This window comes from Streptopelia decaocto, assembly GCF_964273445.1.
Source record: "Streptopelia decaocto genome assembly, chromosome: 1".
NCBI lineage: Eukaryota > Metazoa > Chordata > Aves > Columbiformes > Columbidae > Streptopelia > Streptopelia decaocto.
In genome coordinates, this window is record NC_138663.1 from 122434119 (window position 1) to 122452930 (window position 18812).

Consider the following 18812-nt stretch of genomic DNA (forward strand, 5'->3'; position numbering starts at 1 on the left):
CAGCTTTTCAGGAGACATGCTGGACTTAGGAGCATAGCACTGATCCTAAGAGTCAGATAAGTTTCAAAAACATTTGTGCAGAAAACAAAATGATGTTCTGTGTACTTTTATGATGTCATTTTCATATCAGTGTCTTTTGTAAAGATGTTTCTCTCCGGTGAATTGGAGTTTGTGAATGGCCTTTCTAGGCCATAGAAATAACTTAGTAGATGGAGTTCTATTTAACTTCATTGCCTGGGGTTCACATTAGGTCAAATTTAAATCTCACTTTATTTTCTGAAGAATGTAGCCTGATGGCCATGAATTTTTTGATGATCTCTTATCTTCTGCAGTACCTGGTACTTAGTATGCTTCACAGCTGATGGTCAAGAATTTAAAACTTACATTGGCCCTCTGAGACATAGCTTAGTGACAGATGTTTAGTAGACATAATTATCTTTCTCCTTTCCTTAGTAGCTCAAGGAAGAATGGGGACCTGAAGAAAAAAAAAAGCAATGAGTTTTATAGGGGAAGAAAAATGTATGTGGCTAACAGATTTTCTTTGACCCATGTGTATTGTTTAAAACATCTGACCTTTTAAAGATCTGATTGTGTATTAGTAGTAATGATATTTTGTTAACAGAATAATATGGTATCTGTGCTTGGCAGTCACATCTTCCATCATCCTTCTTTTTTTTTAGGCACATGAACAAATAACTACAATTATATGTCTATAAATGACTTGTAGTTTGGCTGTATTGGGTGGTTTCTAAATGCATAAATAAAACACATTCAAAACAAAATGAATGAATGTACAGAGTACTGACTGTGTCGAGCGTGTATGGAGCCTGCTTAGAGAGCTGTTCTTAGACACATAAGAGTTGATGAAATTGTTGAGGACATGTTGGACTGCTCTGTGAAACTTGGAGAAGGGAAGATTTAACAAGAGTATTGTAACAATGACCTGAGTGCTTTATATTGACTAATAACTTAACACTGTGTTTCTGTCAGTAGATCATGCTTCTATCTGTGCTGCTTCTTTTCTGTGGGTTTTATTTAGTAAGTGTGTAAAATGGAGCTGTACCTCTTCATTTGCAAATAAAGCAAGCCTTTTGTGTCAAAGAAACTTTCGCAGGAGAACAAAGTCAGGGAAGTCAGTTCAAGTCTTGAAAGGTATTTTTACCTTCCTACTGTGTTATCTCAAGCTGAAAACAGATAATAGACTTAAAATCATACATCAAGCTCGAAACACCCCAAAGGATATAAGCCTGAGCTTTTTCCTTCTGTGCCAACGGGATAAGTGTCACTGGGTGACACTGTCTCACTTCTTTCCTAGTAATTTCAGGTTTGGAAAGTGTATGAGCTGCCTTTTTTCTCTGACCATGTGTCTTATGTTTTTCCCTTGGCATCCCTGTTCCTTCTCTTCTGGAATTCACATATCACTGTCTGGTTCTGCTTTTCGTTTAATGAAATTAGTAAAAAAGTGAAGCTAATAGTATTCCTATATTTCAACTTGGTCTTGTTTTGAAGACATGTTGTGCCCAGACATGCTATCGTTTTAGGATTCTAAGGTAAGGCTGTGGGTAAATTTGAAAATAGTGATTCTCCCCTTTGCTTCAAAAACCCATAATTCTCAGGTTTCTGTATAAAATAGACCCTCAAAGGGCATTACTTGTAGAATAGCAGAAATTAAGAATTTGCTGCTTGAAAAACTAAGGCTATCATCCTACTCCTTTTCCCAGTACCCAACCCCTCTTAGTACACCTCACTCAGGGCTTATGAAGTGGAGCAAGTTCTACAGTTTGAGTTGAAAGGCCTTTTAAGTTCACCCCTGCCACTTTGTTTCTATAGTATTTCTGTATTGTACATTGCATTATAATTTGGGGATGATTACTAGCTTGTTTTAAATAGCAGGCAGTATGGTTAGTCTCCCTTTTGCTTCTGCTGTGGTTTAATGAGTGGCTCATCAACGTTGTTTAATTGCATTTATTAGCCTGCAAATGAGCAGATGATTTTTCTGCCTTTGAGATTCTTGGTTTTATACCTGTTTTATTCTGTGCTTCTGTACTGTTGTGAAAAGTACACAGAAGTACTCTTGGATCAATATTTTGTATTGTGGCTTGAGTTTAGTAGGCTTTTTAATAGCTCCACTTTTGTAGTACATGAGTTGATATGGAACAACAAATAAATTATTGCTTTTAAAAACAGATGTAGCTACACTGCACAAACTTTCAAATATAGGGAGGGAGGTTCCAGAAATGTTTGGAAAATCTTAAATTGAAATTGTATCCTAAGCTATAGCTTGTGTAAAACAAGGTGTGTGTTTTTTCGTACTACTTTCAACGGGTGAAACTGTTATAACTGAAATAGGAGAAGATTTCTTATGACCTTTGACTGAATGATTTTGATAACATTTTCTGATCAAGCTTTTCTACTCATTTTCCTATATTAGTTTTTCCTTGTGTATGAAAGAATCCATGCAGACATCAGGAGACAATTCTCCTTAAACTATTGAAATTATCAAAACTGAATAAAGACACAAGTCTTGAATAGTCCTTTGATTAATTAGTTATTACATAAAAATAAAGTTTCATATATTTTCCCCTGCTGTCTCTCCTAGTGAATGGGATAATATGGGTGGCTTTCATCACCAAATGAAATTGCAATGGGCAGTAGAAATAGAGGCACAGCTAAACTTATGCTTTTTCCTTCAGCCAGTGTTGTCACTATATGGGGAAGGAAGGTAGGGAACTGCTAGGACCTGTTTTCTCCAAACATCCATTTATGGTTGGTAAAAGCGGCAAGTCATTTCTAGCAGGTCAAGCCTTGCAGGGCAGAGCATTCCAGGGACAGGCTCCTATTGTGAGGCAGCACATTGGAAACACTCTCAAGCTGCAAATTATCGTTTCTTTTGTTACATCCATCTAATTTATTTTATTTTTTAAATAAAGTGTAAGTTTGTTGTGTCTAGGCTGTTTTGTGAGCTCATCGTGGTACCCTTTGAGCAATTAGATTTATTATAGGAAGGGCGATCCTCTGAAAATAGGACTTTTTTCATATATCGGTTTGGGAAATGTGTGAGAGAGAAGATCCAAGTCTAATTGAACATGTAAAGTACATGCGCCTTACTGAAGTTTCCCCTTCTAACAGTAAAAATCCATGAGGAACTAGTAAGCTTGTTAAATTTTAGATTTACCCATCTTTAAAACATGGTTTTGACACATGTAACTGTGATACTGAAAATTAAATAAAAATCAGCTTTAAAATAGTCATTTGGTATTCTAAAATCTTATGAAAATTTAAAAGGCAACAAAGTTTTGATGTGTTATTCTGAGAGTGATGGGGTTGTGTGTGAAGAGGGGTCAGAATACATATATATGCACATGCACATATATGCGTATACATATGTGTGTATACATATATGTGTGCATATATATCTATATAGGAAAACATTTGCATCTCAATTTGATGCATGTTTCAGCTGTTGTTCACTCTGAGCTGGAAATATCTGTGTGTACTGACCGCGCTGCTTTTACTGTGTTTTTGTTGCTCAGAGTGCTGTCTGTAATAGCAAAGGAACAATTTACAGTGATCTGCTCAGTCCTGTTCTTCCAAAGCTCTTGTTTATTCCTGCCTTATTAGCCTAAGTTTCAGTCTCTCTTGTTCTTTAATTAATGACTTCTCCAAGCTACCATATTCTTTATTGCATCTTCCTGGCTACTTCAGTGCATCAAGCTGATTTCCCATTTTCCTGCCTTCTGGCAGTTTCTTTCTGCTGTTTGTTTGTTTTCCCTCTGGTTGCAATGTCATTCTTGGGATACCTTTTAAGACACATTTTTTTACTGCCACTTGCTTATTGTCATCTCCTGTCCTGCTATGAGCTCTCCTAGTTTCATGGTTCTCTGTGGTGGTGTTCCTGAAATGTGAATGCTGAAGTACTGCTTTCACACTGGCTTCTTTGCTCTTGTTATAGGGACTGGCTCCTTTTTCTGGAGGACCAGTTGCTTCTTTGTATATGATGGAAAGGAGTGCCTTCTTAATGTTGGCTCCTTTTTTTCTCCCTCCACCTATTTTTTTTGAGCCTTCTGGTGGTTTGTTTGTGGGTGTTTTTACTTTTTTTTTTTTTAATCTTTTGTTACCTCTTAAAACAGATTTTCCTGAGTTTTAATAATAGCAATGACTTTGTTCATCAAGAGTCTTTGCACTTATTCTAAAGCAATATAGTTAGAAATCGAAATGAAGCCTTTTTTTAAAAGAAACAAGTCAACTCACAGATACCTCTTTCCTTTTGTCTTTTATCTGACAGTTTTTATTTCTCCATACTGTGAATTCTCAGCAGGTAGGGATGTTAGCTGAAGTATTTCTTACAGCTTGAATAGCTTTAAAATTCAAACATTCTGGCTCTAGAACATGCCTTTTGTGGAGATAAGTAGTGAAAAGTCAAGGTCTTGACTTGGTGTTGGAGAAGGTATCTGGCTACCACTGTTTTGAAGGACAAATTTTCTTCCTTCATATCTCCTGGAACAGGAATTGAATTAAGGAAGTAAGTACCTTCTTGACTTTTTTTTTGTATTTTATTGGTGTAAGGCAGGGGTAACTACTACACTAATACAGTCCTAAAATTACATTCAGCCCTTTGAAGGCAAGCACAAGGCTGCTGTGGCCCCTGGTGAAAATTATTTGGACATGTCTGGTGTAAGGCTTTCATTCTGTATTGCTGAAAGTCCTGGTATCACTTTACTTGCTTTTAAATATTTGTCCAAGTTTTTTTATCTTCTGCATTGTTTTTTACCTTAGCTGAGATGATGGATAAACTTGTGTAAGTCGGTCATTTTAGAAGTATTTTGGAACTCTAAATGAATAGAAAGAGATACGTTTTTAGAGGATACCTTGCTTTCCGTTACACTGTTACAAGAAAATACCATTATTCTCTTGATTTTGCTTTGTGGCAAATAATTGATTATGTTTTTGACATTTGTTTTTTCTTTATTGTGAAGGGCAAAATTAGTGTAATGCAAAGTCATTTTTTCTATGATTTGTGGTGAATATTTCAAGATAAAAATTATCATGTGTGTATGTAGGAAATGTTGAAGATCTCCATGGTTTTTTGCACTATACAAATCATGATGATATAATGATTCTACCTTTAGTAAGCCACAGCTTAAATAAGAGGTCAAGGAAGAATAGAAAATAATATTTAATGAAGCAGAGCACCTTACCATGAGCTGTGATGTAGAAGGGGGGATTAAGAAGTAGTACTGGGATGTCTTGGCTTCTCTTTCTGCTTGAAAGATGGGAAGAAAGATTGGAGAAGAGAGAATGGTCCTAACAAGCCAGTGTTGATCATGCATCCAGGTCTAATGACTGGTAGGTCAGAAGTGTGCACAGTATGCCATAAAAACACAGTGTAGCATATAGTGTAGTTTTATGCAACTGGTTATTTTACGATTTGAAATTACAACAACATCTTACGGAATATTCATTGTAATTCTCGAGTAGGCAGGGTGGTCTGGAAGGTGGTGAAATGTGCATTGGATTCTGGTGTGTGTGCATGCATGCTTATGAGTGCCAGGCTGTAGGAGTGTTATTTAAAACCAAACCTCTCCAGATCCCTTATTTCCCTGTGCTCTTAAAACGCTCTACAGGAAGCGAAGTCATGCTGTCCAAGTCTTGCTGGGGTCCTAAGGAAAATGTGTCACTCTTTCCTTGGCTTTCTGCGTTCAGACCTTCACAGATGTTTCATCAGCTCTGACACTTCTGTGTGCAAGCTTTAGTTTATCTCAGTTTCTGAAATGTGAAGCTAATAACTTGTTTTCAGAGTTATGGTCAATACTGGAAGACAGAGCAATGTCTAGGTTCAAGACTTTGAAAGTGCTTTGTAATAAATTTTCCTTACATGTGAGATGTAAGTCATGGGGATACTATTTGTGAAAATGAAGTTTGGAGATTTTTTTTTGCTTAGAGTCACACTTTCAGATTTGAAGCGCTGAACATTCTACCTGTATCCTACATATTTTGAATATAGAATATGTTTTCTGTGAATTCAGACCTTTTTTTTGTTTGTTTTTTTCCTTTAAAATAGTGTCTAAATCAACCACTGCAGAATCCCTTTTTGTGCTTGATGGTGTCAAAAACCAGCACTCTTCTTAGCTTCTGATATGATTAAAACTATTTGCAATAGTGTGCCTGGGCTGTGTTTATAGAAACAAGATCAGAATTATTCTGTAAGTTCACAGAATGCCTCAAACTGTAGTCTGCAAAGACTAGTAACCTCTGAAAACTTGGTACTTGAGAAATTAACTTTTCTACTGGGTAATATTAGTATGAAGAATAATGCAGAGGATTCTACAAAACACTTGGTGCAGTTAATTTTAATAATAATATGTTATGGTCATAGCAAACAAAGTGGTAAACATCTCCATTAAAGACATTTGCAATGCCTGTATATAGCAGGTTAATTTGAAAACTTAGTATTGATTTGATCGTCTTGATGGATGCAAGTTGTCATACATTTTTGGACATAATTTTAAGGTTATAGGATTATATCAGTCTAGCCATCTGTAGCACCATCCTAATTTTTCTATTCGGTAAGCTCATACTCAGGCTAATTTGAATGATGCTGTGGTTGTTTCTGGTTTATATTGTTATTGTAAAATAGCAAGTTCCCATACCATAAGTTAGCATTGCCTGTACCATAAATTAGCAGATAGTAGTTTTCAGACACAAATAGAACTTTGACAGCAATCTTATCAAAATCTGGTAAATGGGTGAATATAGGTTAGTTCACAAGGAAAATAACTTTGAACATTGCCTGAAAGATCTCTTTGTTAGTCTCAGAATTTGTTTCAGGGGCCAGCCAGCATTGTGGTGGTATATATCGTGCAACATCAATAATCAACTGGTCTGAAATGTTGTCTTTTTGGCTAACTGCTTAAACTTCAGATTACATTTTTAATATTTATTTTCTCTGTTTAGCTCTTTTCATTGATGGAGATGAAACCTCCTATTTCACGAGCGAAAATGATTCTTATTACAAAAGCTGCCATTAAAGCTATTAAGGTAAAGTACAATGAGACAAACATGAAACTGTAACAGTAGTGATTTTTTATTATTTTACTTTTAAGCAAGTGCATCTTTGGATTTCCCAGTCTTAGCTTCATGGATGTTTATTCTAGTTGGAATATAGAATGTTATCTAGAAATGAGTGGGTGGTGAATTATCATCTCTTGGTTTTAGACTAGCTGCATAATGCCAGCTTGATTTTTTTTTATTTTTTTTTTATTTTTTTTTTAAATCATTGCTTTTTAATGCTACACCCACTAGGGTGTTGTGATTTCTGTATAATAAAATCTTAAATGTTGCAGGATGCAACTGCACTTTGGCATATTAAAACATAGTGGATTCGCCTAGAAGGGAAATCCAGAAAGCTCTCACTAATAGTCTAGAAGCATCATATCTTTTGTGTACATAGACACATTTCTGACAGGAAGGATGGTTTGTTTCTGTCTGTTCCCCCCATGAAATCGTGTTTGGTTTGCTTTTTTTCTCTTGGATTGATTAACTCAGCTTGATAACATACTTACTTTTAGAATGTGACTACAATATTTTGTGGTCTTCCCAAAGTGGTATTAAGCACAAAGAGTTAAAGTACTTCTGAAATGATGTACCACTGTTGAGTAGATTATAAAATAATTTATGTGTTTCTTTTCCAGCTCTACAAGCATGTTGTCCAGATTGTAGAGAAGTTTATCAAAAAGGTAAATGATAAAAAATAATCTACTGATAAAGATACTGTCTGCATCTGTTACTGCATATTATCAATAATGCTAGTAAATAACAAAGATGTCTTCTGTTATTTAGGGATTGTGGGAGGAATTCTGTTTTGTTGGGATTTTACGCATTTTTGTATCTCTTTGTCTAAATCATCTCCTCATTTTAGTTTTCCGTAGTACATTAATAAGGGGAGAAAAAAAAAAAAAGTGTAATTCCTCCTTTCTCCTCTACCCAGCAGCTGGGGAGGAAACTGGAGGTACTGAACTTCAAATTAATTTTCACTGGCTAAGATAATACATATTTTCAGGAAACACAGTTTTCATGCTTGCCTAGGTGTAAAGAACAACAGGCTAGAATGTATTACTAAAGCAGAACTGTCATGCTGCCTAAAGTAAGTTCCTCTGAGTGAACAAGAAAAATACTCTTTTCCGAAGTCCTTCAGAGACCTCCAAAGAGAAGGACTTTGTATTAAATTCTGGAGAATAGAGTTGGTGGAGGTAGTTTCAGTGCAGTGAGTGTGAGGGAGCTTGATAACAGAGTTCTGGCAGTCTATACTGTAATGTAGTAGACCTGTTGTCACATGTTGTCAAGCTAAAGGTACTTTAAAAGCAGTGATTGAGAAGATGAAGGCTGCTTCAAGATATCCAGGTATATTTATTCTGTCACAAATGTGAAGGCATTTTTTTCTCCTTATCTGTTTCTATAAAGAAAGTGAAAATAGAGCACTAAGAGAATTCTACATAAAACAAATTAACTTTTTTTTTTTCCTACCCAGATATACTAAGCATAGATTTCCTGTAAGGATCTAAGATCAATGCATGTTACCCTGTCAGTGTCACTGCATAATAAAAAAATATTTTTATGTTTTCAGTGCAAACCGGAATATAAGGTCCCTGGATTGTACGTTATTGACTCTATTGTTCGTCAGTCTCGTCACCAGTTTGGAACAGACAAAGATGTTTTTGGGCCAAGATTCTCTAAGAATATTACTGCCACATTCCAGTATTTGTATCTCTGTCCATCTGAAGACAAGGTACAACTATAATTTCTGAAGTGTTGTTGAGAATTGATAACAGTGCTACCTTGGTGTTTCCACTTACGTGAAAGCTAATTTGGTGATTATGTCTCTGCTAGTGAATGTTGTTATATGAAATGGTAAAACATGCTGAGAAAGATTATAAAAAGTGGTAGTTAAATGCAAGTTCTAGTTGAAATATTTATTTTGTGTAACTTCACCAGTTTTGTTTTACTTATGCAGACACTTTGGCAGAGTGTGTCTGTGCCAAAACTTTTCTTCTTCAGACTCCTTCAGGAATACTTTCTGTGGAAGGTGGTGTCACCTACAAAAAGAAAGTGTTATAGGAAAATCTTTGGTGTTTTAGGCAATGAAGGTTCTACTCCCAAATATTTTCTAAGAAAATCATCATGCTAATTTCTTCAGTCTTTACAAATCCCATACTTGAGACTTTTGTTGCTGCTCTCCATTGTCAGGACTGGTTTAAGGCCTTGTTTGTCTTAGTTTTCCTGTACTTGCTGACAGAACAGTCTCAGAAAGTATCCTGAATCCATGATGGTCCAGGTTGCTACCAACAGAAGATGGCTTCTGTGCCCTCTGTCAGAACAATTTCAAAAGACTCCCAAGATAAGTGTGTTTTAGAAGTTGCCAATTGGTTTCGAGAAAATTGCCTACTTGTTCTTTTTCTTAATGGTAGTACTGTAAGAGCAAAATACTCTTCTTCTAACTGACTTTTTCCCTAACTTTCTGACTAAGCTTTTGAAAGGCCTTGATGCTCTGTTAGTTTTCTAATGTGTGGAACTTTTAGACCTTTAGGCCTTGAATCTGATATTCTAGAGCTTCTGGGTTCATACCCAGGTGAAACAGAGCAGTTCCCTTCTTCTTTCTGTCTCTGTGGTTACCATTTTGTTCATCTAAATCAGTTATACTATTCCTCTCCTTTATGGAACTACTTGATGCCTCACTGCTAAAATAATTAAGATGCTTTCCACTAGGGGAATGATACTGTTTAAATGTGCTTGCTGTAATGAATTTCCAGTACCTAAACAAAAAAACTGGTCTGCAAATAGACAACAACTATGGTTGATATCCAAAGAGAAATGTGCTACTTTTTTTTTTTTTTTTTTTCAACAGCCTTTCTGTAAGATTAGTATGTGATTGAGAACAAGAGTATTAAAATTATTAGTTTTTTGGCCTTCATATTATTTTTAAGTCTTTGGAGAGATAGAGTACTCAAAGTCAAAAAATGTGCTGTTTTGGAGTTAACTGTTTTTCAGACAAAATCTTATTTTAAAATAACCATTTTAAAGTTTCTTGCTAATTGATCATATTGTAGAAAACATTTTGTAAAAGTCTTTAATTGCTTATCTTATGAAAGTATAGGTGAATTTGCATGGGTCTATATAACTGAGTCACAGTAAGGCATTTTATTGTTGAAACAAGAAGGAATAGAATCAACTCATTCTTAGCACTTACAGTAGAAGTAAAAACCACTTAAAACATGTATGTGTCCAAGTCAGCTGACTACACAAAAAGGACAGGTATGGCAATATAATATGTATTCTGACTTTTACCTGCTTGCATGTTTGAACTGAAGCAGTGCGTCTAATTAGGTATTATTATTAAATACTGGGCTAAAGAAGGAAAGACTGATTTCCAGCTTGTTCCTGAAAGCTTCCTTGTTCTTAATGTTAAAAAAAGAAACAAGCTTAAAATAACAGCTGACAATCAGAGGTTCTAATTTAATCTTTCTGCAGTGATCAGTTCGAATGTTTTCCACTTTATTTCCTGATCTTTTGATTAATGATGGAGTTTGCTTTTCTGGTGTTAACACAGGGTTGGTTCGGTTAATAGAAAAAAATTCAAGCAAATAATCTTCTAACTTTAAAGCTTTGTTCTAGTGTTTTATGGCCTAACTGCCCCTCTCTTCATTAGGGTTTTCCCACTTATCTTATTTTCTATCTTTCTTGTTGCATTTGTTTTTTGTTTCACCGCTTTATGACCATCTGTGAAGACATGATGGGGCTGATGTGACTTTCTCCACTGTATATCAAACCTGGATTTTTTGACCGGCCAGAAGAGTTTTAGAAAAATTGCACAAGTTGCTTTTTATTAAAGCAGATAGTAAAATAAGTTGGCAGTTTTTATCTTTGCTGTGTAAAAGGTCTTGCTGACTTATGTGACCGAATAGGGGTTGTTAAATAGGTATGCCCGATTATGTTGAACTCCTGTACTGTTCAATCCTTTCTTCTCAACATATGGAAGATAAATTTGCAATTTTTGAATTAAGAAAGATGTATTTAGCATTGATACTCACGTTTGTTTCAACAGAGTAAAATAGTCCGTGTACTGAACCTTTGGCAGAAAAATGGAGTATTTAAAATTGAAATAATTCAACCGCTTCTGGATATGGCAGCAGGAACTAGTGCCACTGCACCAGTGACAGAAAATGCTGCTAATAATGAAGGTATGAATGACATTGTAACTTCTTTTAAAAGGCTGAATGGTAATAGTTTGCTAGCTTTCACATGAAAGCTCCTACTGTTAGTTTCAACAGTTGCATGTTAATAAACTCAGCTTCGTTTTCACGATTATCTGGAGCAGCTAAGCTCAGTCTAAATAAATGCTGATACTGTACTTCAGAAGTGATCAGAATGTGAATGCTTATTTGGAAAATGTGTGTATACATATGTACATACATATGTGTACACTTTACTTACAGGTTACTTCAATGTCCAGTGACCTAAGGAGTAAAATAATGACGACTTGCCCATAGTATTTTCACTGCCCTATTTTATGCCACATAAAAAGCTGGTAGTGTGATTACTGAATTGTGGATGAGAATATGCATACCACAATTCTCCCTTTCTCTGGAGGGCCTTCTTTTTGAATTTGCACTCTATATTTCAGATTTAACTTGGCTAACCTCGTTATTTATTGTACTTGTGTATGTTGGAGTAGGACTGACAAAAAAATGTGATGGAGTGAGGTGTGATTACAGACAACAAAATAATGTGCAATAAAATAAGTGAAATTGTCTCCAGCAGTGTTTTGGAAGGCATATCCTATTGACATGTTTTATAAACATGGCAGGGGACGGAATGTCTTAGCATCTGAGCTTGGGTGCAGACTGCTGGCTATACAGATTCATTCTGATATGATGGATGAGTGGCACGATTTTCCCATCTTTGTCTCATCACTAATAGCTAACAGATTGGATGCGTTATGTATAGATTTTCATGTACAGAATTACTGATTTCAGTGAGGTTATTCAGATGCACCAAAGGGGATAATTTGGCCCTGAAATAAATATGCTAATGAATAATAATAAATACATTAATGCATTATGTGAAATAAAATCTGTTTAGCTCATAATGCTACAAATTCTGTTTAGCCGAAACAAGAGAGGGAGAGAGAGAGATGCAAATTTTCTCCCTTGAGCAAGCAAATATCCTTCTGAATATATACAGGAAATAATTTGGGAGTTAATTTATATTTAAAAACAATCACGTATCTTTTTGCAGTGTTTTTGTGTAACATCTGACTTCTGGGAGAATATTATTCCACATGCTTGTCTCTGCTTGCTGTATGTCAACACAGCAGTTATTTAAACTGCAAACAGATGAACGGCTTTAAACAAGTTGGTGTTGTGAGGCAAACTTACTTGCTTAGTGTCTGAAACGGAAAATTACTTAGATCTGTGGGGGTTTTTTTGACTGTCTCTCCTTGTACAGTTTTATAGTAGTCCATTAAAATATATTTGCTGATGAATAGTTGCTTCCTCACAGCATGTAGGAGTAGATGGTATTACTGCTAGTTTACTTTGTACTGGCAAAATGTTTATTAAAAAAAGGCATTGTCATCTAAAGCAAAGAGAATAGGAAGGCTGCATGTGTAAACAAAGCCAATAGCATGTCTTAAAATGTGATCTCAGTTTCATTAAAGCTCAGTGGAGATGGGAGTCTTTTCCTGGACAAATTAGTAAGATTATTTTTATGGTAGGATTTTATTATCAAATACTGGTTTGGCTTGTGCTTGTGGAAAAGTGGCATGGGAATAGACCTTGTCAAAGAAAAGGTTGCTTATGAAATAATTTTTTAAAACCTTTAATTATTACCAGCCATTTCAGCAAAAGTTCAGTTACTGCTAGAAAACAGAAAATATTAAGAGAAACTCAATTGCTCTTAAAATGAACCGGTAGATCAGAGGTGTCAAACTCATTTTCACTGGGGGCCACATCAGCTTCGCGGTTGCCGTCAGAGGGCCAAATGTAATTTTAGCACTGTATAAATGTAACTACTCCTCCAGTAGGTGATTGATTTGAAATATTCATCCAAAAGAATGAGTCAGAACTTTGTAACCAGAACTAGCATTTTAAGTGTATTGATACACATTGCTTTATGCTGTTTGAGTAATGGTTTTTCTCTTAGCTTTTATAAATTCCATAGTTGTAAACATTGAGTTGTGATCTAAAATAGCATGCTGGACTAGCTTTCAGATAGGCCATTTTTCTTTTTTTTCCCTTCTTAAGTGAGTATAATTTGCAGATGTGAGCAGTGAATGGAGCAGTTAAAGGCAAAATGAATAGAATATGCAATTGTGGGGTAGTTTAGGTAGGATTTTTTTGGCTTAAATAGAGTATAGTAGATAGTTGTTTTGAGGAGGTAGATGTATGGACTGAAGAGGAACATGAATGTTTTGGAGTAATGTCGCACTTTCTCAATTCCTATGAAACTCTCAGGTTCACCGCCCCCTCCAGCAAAGGTTCCTTCAGAGCCCCCTCAAGTTACTGCTAACTCAGTACCTACTGTGCCACAGTTGCCCAGTTCTGATGCCTTTGCAGCTGTAGCTCAGTTGTTTCAAACAACACAAGGACAGCAGGTAAGCTCTTTGTATTTGGTTCCCTTCTAACTTCAATTTTTATGTTAAATGAAGGGGGAAAAGTGATTGAAGCAACAGCCTTTATTTGAAGCAAAACAAAAAGCCTCTGTAAAGTGTTTAGTGGAAAATTTGTCAGAGTTAAAGTCAGTATTTGAATGATTGGTGACCCTTCTATGCTGTAATTATGGTATTTGAGGAAAATTCCGTTAAATATTCCTAAATAATTAGTTCTGAATTGATGCAGGTACCAAGTTTCAAGAACAGGCAGAATATATCAAACAAAATGTTGAGTTTTATTGTTTGGTCCACTTAAACATTCACAGTGTTGAAAGGCCTGAATACTGAAGTCTTGGGATTTGCTGAATATAGCCACTGAAGTATTTAAAAATGACATTTGATCTTGCTGAAAGTTCTTCATAGTTCAGTCAGGTGGCTGGTCATGTTCATCCTGTGGCATATTCTGGCTTGACGTAAAATTTTTATCCTACAACTCTTGCAATACTATGTGTTTATAGAAGAGTGAATACTTAATACTATATATCTTTTTGTAGCTTCAGCAAATTCTTCAGACTTTTCAACAGCCTCAAAAGCCCCAGTCACCAGTCATAGATAACACTGTGATGGCTCAGGTTCAAGCTATTACTGCTCAGTTGAAAACTACAGCAGCACAACCACCAGAACAGAAAGCTGCTTTCCCACCACCTGAGCAAAAAACATCATTTGACAAAGTAAGTCTTCATTTGCTCTTTGTCTTTGACTTCTTCAATTCAGCAGAAGACTGATGGAAGGATGCCTCAATGTCTTCCACTTGCTAGGAGTAAAACGATACAACTTTTGTTACTTCTCTTTCCCTCTGGAGGTTGGCTTCCTATTTTTATAGCCTTTGCAGCTTTTGAAGCTGAATAAAACTACTTTTGGGTAATTTCTGATTCTGCATTAGAATATAGATTTTTCTTTTCTGATTCTAACCTTGTCTTTAACTCCAGAACTCTTAGGTATATAGTAAGACTTTGATAATAAGGATGTTTTGGCTGCCAGTTATGTAAGATACAGAAAAAATGGTGTAATTTCTTTCAGAAATTGCTGGATCGGTTTGACTATGATGATGAACCAGAAGCAGTGGAAGATTCAAAGAAAGAAGATTCAGCTCCCTCTCCTTCAGTTTCTCAGCCAGCTTTGTAAGTTTTGTGTCATAATAAAATTCACAAATTTTTGTTCTAAAAATACTTAGGTTAGATTAAAATTCCAAGTTACTTCAGTGCTTAACTGTTATAGTCCAAAGTTAAAACACTATTAACAACTTTAACAACTGGTGTGGTGGTTTGGTTTGGTTTGGTTTTGGTGATCTGGTGTAGGTTTGGCACATTACATTGATCGAGGATGTGCTCTGTAGAGAAAAGCTCAGTTTTGTTTTCAAGATGAGTCCCATGTTTTTGTTGCACAAGCATCAGGGCATTGTTAGTAATCAGCTGGATTGCTTTGCTGGCTGAGGACAAGATGCTTTTCCAAACATTGTGATAGTTTTAGCTATTTAAAACATTTAAATTGGCTTTGCAGCTTTAAATTCTCAAGCATTAAATATCCATGCAAACTAACTCAGACTCCTCTTTCCCTTTTGATATGCATTATGATAAAGTCTTAAATTACATGATCACATACTAGTTTTTTCCACAGGACCCCTCTCTCATTCAGTGCACAGGCTGGATGGTGCTCAATACCTGGGTTAGTCAATATTTCTTTTTTCCCTGCTTCAGTATGTGGCCCCATGTCTTACTCTCTGTATATGCCATCCAAACCCCACTCTCAAAAACAGGATCACTAACTTTGTCATTAGCTCTCTTACTGTGTTTATCACCTTGAGCACTTTAATGTTCCGCGAGTATTACTTAATTAAAATGCCTTTTAAGTAAATCAGTAGTGTTTTCCCTGTAATACAGATGGAACTCATGGTGTACAGAAAGATGAGGTAGGTTGAACATATGTGCTGCTTGTGTATGCACAACTAGAGATCATTGGACTAGGCTTTTCAGCATGTTAATGTTCTGTTTGTAGCACTTCAAAGCCTCTGTCCTTATTCCTTTATATTATGTAAGATGCCTCTGAAGACTGAATTCCAGTAGTCTCCTTTTGGGCACACAGAATCAGTAATACTCTATGTGGAAAACTGATCTGCCCAGAATCATCTAAGAATTGTATGGCACCTGTGTCTTAAAATACTACGAAGTTCTGTTTCACATCACCATGAAATTCCTTTATCTTCCTGAAATCCTGTTCAGTTTCTTGCACAAACTGCATCCTGTAAACAGGCGCTGTTAAATGCACAGACCTCATTATTTCCCTGAGCACTGTCCATTCTGTGTGTTGAATCAAGAAGTGAATGACATTACTGTAATCCTTTCTCCTCTGCCCTAAATTCCTCCCAAACTAAAGGTTTTTTTTCTAGCAAAAGTATGACCAATTTATTTTCATTGAGGAAAAAGCTTGCTTATTTTGTTCCCAAAAGAGGAACTGGGGAGGAATAAAGTTAGCCTAAGGCACACAACCTTCATAAAAAATTTCCATAGACTGATATCTTTAGCAAGATCATATAAGTACAGAGGGAATAGAGGCTTAAACCTTTATGTAGCATTTCTTTGAAGGAGTGCTTTTACAGTGGAGAAAAGATAAGGAAGCCACTCTTTCTCCTTTTTTGTTTTCACTTTTTAGAGGGGAAATGGAATCATAATAAAGATTTTTCTGTCTAAATTTGAAGCAAGCATGTTTAAATGTACATGGAAATATATAAAATAAAAGCAAAAAAAATCTGTGTATCTACTGACTTGTCTCACTAAAATATTCCTGGTTTTAGTGGGTTTCCAGCAGAAGGTGTACAACAGACAGTATTTCCTCAAATCCCAAATATGGATCCTTTTCAGCAGCGGATGATGGGAATGCAGCAGGATCCAATGCGTCACCAGGTAACTTCAGGGTCTTCCCTTGTCCCTCTATTGTGTTATGTTTTCTATCTTTTGCTTTCTTTGGTGCAGAAATAAGGAAGTGGTGTTCCTATTAATGAAGAGTGAATATGGCTTAGCCCTCTGGCTCTCCCAGGAAACATTTTTGTTCTCTGTTCTGGTCAAGTTTTGAAGAAACAAGATTTTTATTTTATATGCCTAAACAGTTGACCTACTTCATCTGTCTTGGGCTTCTGCTCTTGTATTGTGACTTTGAAGCAGGGATACAATTTTACTAGAAACGCTGCAAACACTAATGCGTTTTTTTTTGTAACTGGAAGGTTTTGTGTTTTTTCTTCTCCCAAGGTTCCGCTTCCTCCTAACGGGCAAATGCCAGGTTTTGGCCTCCTGCCTACCCCGCAGTTTCCACCCATGGCTCAGCCTGTGATTCCACCAACAGCACCTGTGCAGCAAACTTTTCAGTCTCCTTTTCCAGTACAGAGTGAATCACACATGCAGAAACCACATCAGCAGGTGAGGACTCCTCGCAGTAAACAAACTAACTTAAATGCTCTAATACATGTCTTTCTCAAACCTGTGTAATTTGTTCAGGAGAGGAAACTTCATGATAACCATGGACAGGGATGACTGTGAGGGTAACTCATCCAAGAAGAAGTTGGATAGCTGCAGTGCTATATGACAAGTCTGATATTTCAGAAGCATGGCAAACCCAGCATACATATGCGTTAACTCTTTTGTGAAAGACTTCGGATTGCATTTTGTCCTTCCACCTCTCACTTTTCCTCATCCTCCCTTTCCTGTCCCCATCATGCTTCAGGAATATTTTGTTCCATGGAATTCTAACAGGCCAATCTCGCTCTGGAGATAAACCATCTGGAAACTGTACTTTTTAAGGGCCTGGTAGATTGCTAATATAGTGGAAATAAACTCTGAAGTCTGTAAAAGTTTGTAAAAAATCCAAGTGTAGGTAAACACTTATTTCTTGTTCCTAAGGTTTTGGAAGATGTTGGTAATCAGTTTTTTAGTCTTGAATTCTGTTAAATCAGTACATTCTGAGAGATTGTTTGTTTGGATGTTCCGTGTCAGGGTTGCATTGTGAAAACTAAAGTTTAGGCACAACACAGTGTGTTCGAGAGTGGGAAGCTGTAGAGGATTTGGGGTAGGAAGGAAGAACTGTGGAACTTACTGGGGTTTTTAAAGCAGGTTGTTTTGTGTTATTTGTTGTTTTGATGACTTAGTGCTTCATTCTTCAAATTTATAGTATTGTAATTAGCTTATATATATGGCTTAAACTACTTTCGTAAAACATATTGGAGAAAAGTTTTTTAGTAAGCCTTACTTTTCTGTGATTTTGGTGACAGAACAAGATCCACTTACTGACTTTAAGGAATGTCATAATATTTTGTGGAGATGTATGTGGTGCTGAAATTGACTAAAATGTGAGAAAGCAATAATTTGCAAATTGAAAATGAGAATTCTGTGTAAATTACTTTTATTATATTTTTGCAGTAGTAGTATTATGTTCATTTATTACTGGACTGTCTCCTTATTAGTGACCACAAAGTGGTGATGAAGCTTTTGAAGAGAGTTTTATTATTTATTATTTATTATTATTTCACATATGTGAATATCAGTATAATTTTCATGCTGTTATATAATTTAGTCTAGGCATAAAATGAAATAAAATGCTTGTGCTACTTGCCCGTAACACCAGTCAACTTAATATTTTAGGATATGGAAGTGGAGCAGCCACCTATTCAAGAGGGAAAACGGCATGTTTCTGACAGCAGAAAGTCAAGATCTAGATCTGCATCCAGGTAAATTAGTGAAAGTTCTTTCAGTGAGGGTGTATATTGTATGAAGTATTGGATTTTAACATGAGGAACTAAGTGTGTCACGTCCAGAGACTTGAAAATGATTACTAATTCGGTACAAGTACTGAGGAGAGTTATGCTGATTATCCGGAGCTCAGAGAATCTGTTGCTGTGCTGCCAAATCCACTGTAGGAGTGGTAATTTCAAACTGACATGACAATAAATAGCTGAGAGGTGAGGCAGCTTGAACTGTTGATGGAGCTCATTTTCAATGCCTTAGGACATAGTCCTGTTAGCTCCATTTTGAGTTGACTTCCTGGGTGCCCTGCTCAGTGTGCTTCCTTTGAGGTAGTTTCTTTCAAGTGCCCAGTTGTGCTGTACAAGTTGGATTCTGTG

General features: G+C 36.1%; 1 protein-coding gene across 3 annotated transcripts in view; it reads left to right on the plus strand.

Moving 5' to 3' along the window:
- The window catches only part of SCAF4 (SR-related CTD associated factor 4), a 49232-nt gene that overhangs the window by 4862 nt on the left and 25558 nt on the right, over positions 1 to 18812 (plus strand). Inside the window, exons 2-12 of one of the 3 annotated variants that reach the window (XM_082043640.1) lie at positions 6955 to 7038; positions 7692 to 7736; positions 8624 to 8785; positions 11099 to 11234; positions 13509 to 13648; positions 14200 to 14376; positions 14726 to 14826; positions 15323 to 15370; positions 16497 to 16605; positions 16948 to 17115; positions 18334 to 18419. In XM_082043640.1, the coding sequence (XP_081899766.1) occupies positions 6955 to 7038; positions 7692 to 7736; positions 8624 to 8785; positions 11099 to 11234; positions 13509 to 13648; positions 14200 to 14376; positions 14726 to 14826; positions 15323 to 15370; positions 16497 to 16605; positions 16948 to 17115; positions 18334 to 18419 (1256 nt within the window). Of the gene's footprint in view, positions 1 to 6954; positions 7039 to 7691; positions 7737 to 8623; positions 8786 to 10084; positions 10309 to 11098; positions 11235 to 13508; positions 13649 to 14199; positions 14377 to 14725; positions 14827 to 15322; positions 15371 to 16496; positions 16606 to 16947; positions 17116 to 18333; positions 18420 to 18812 lie in introns of those variants that run through there. The other 2 variants (XM_082043641.1, XM_082043642.1) reach the window with 2 other exon arrangements.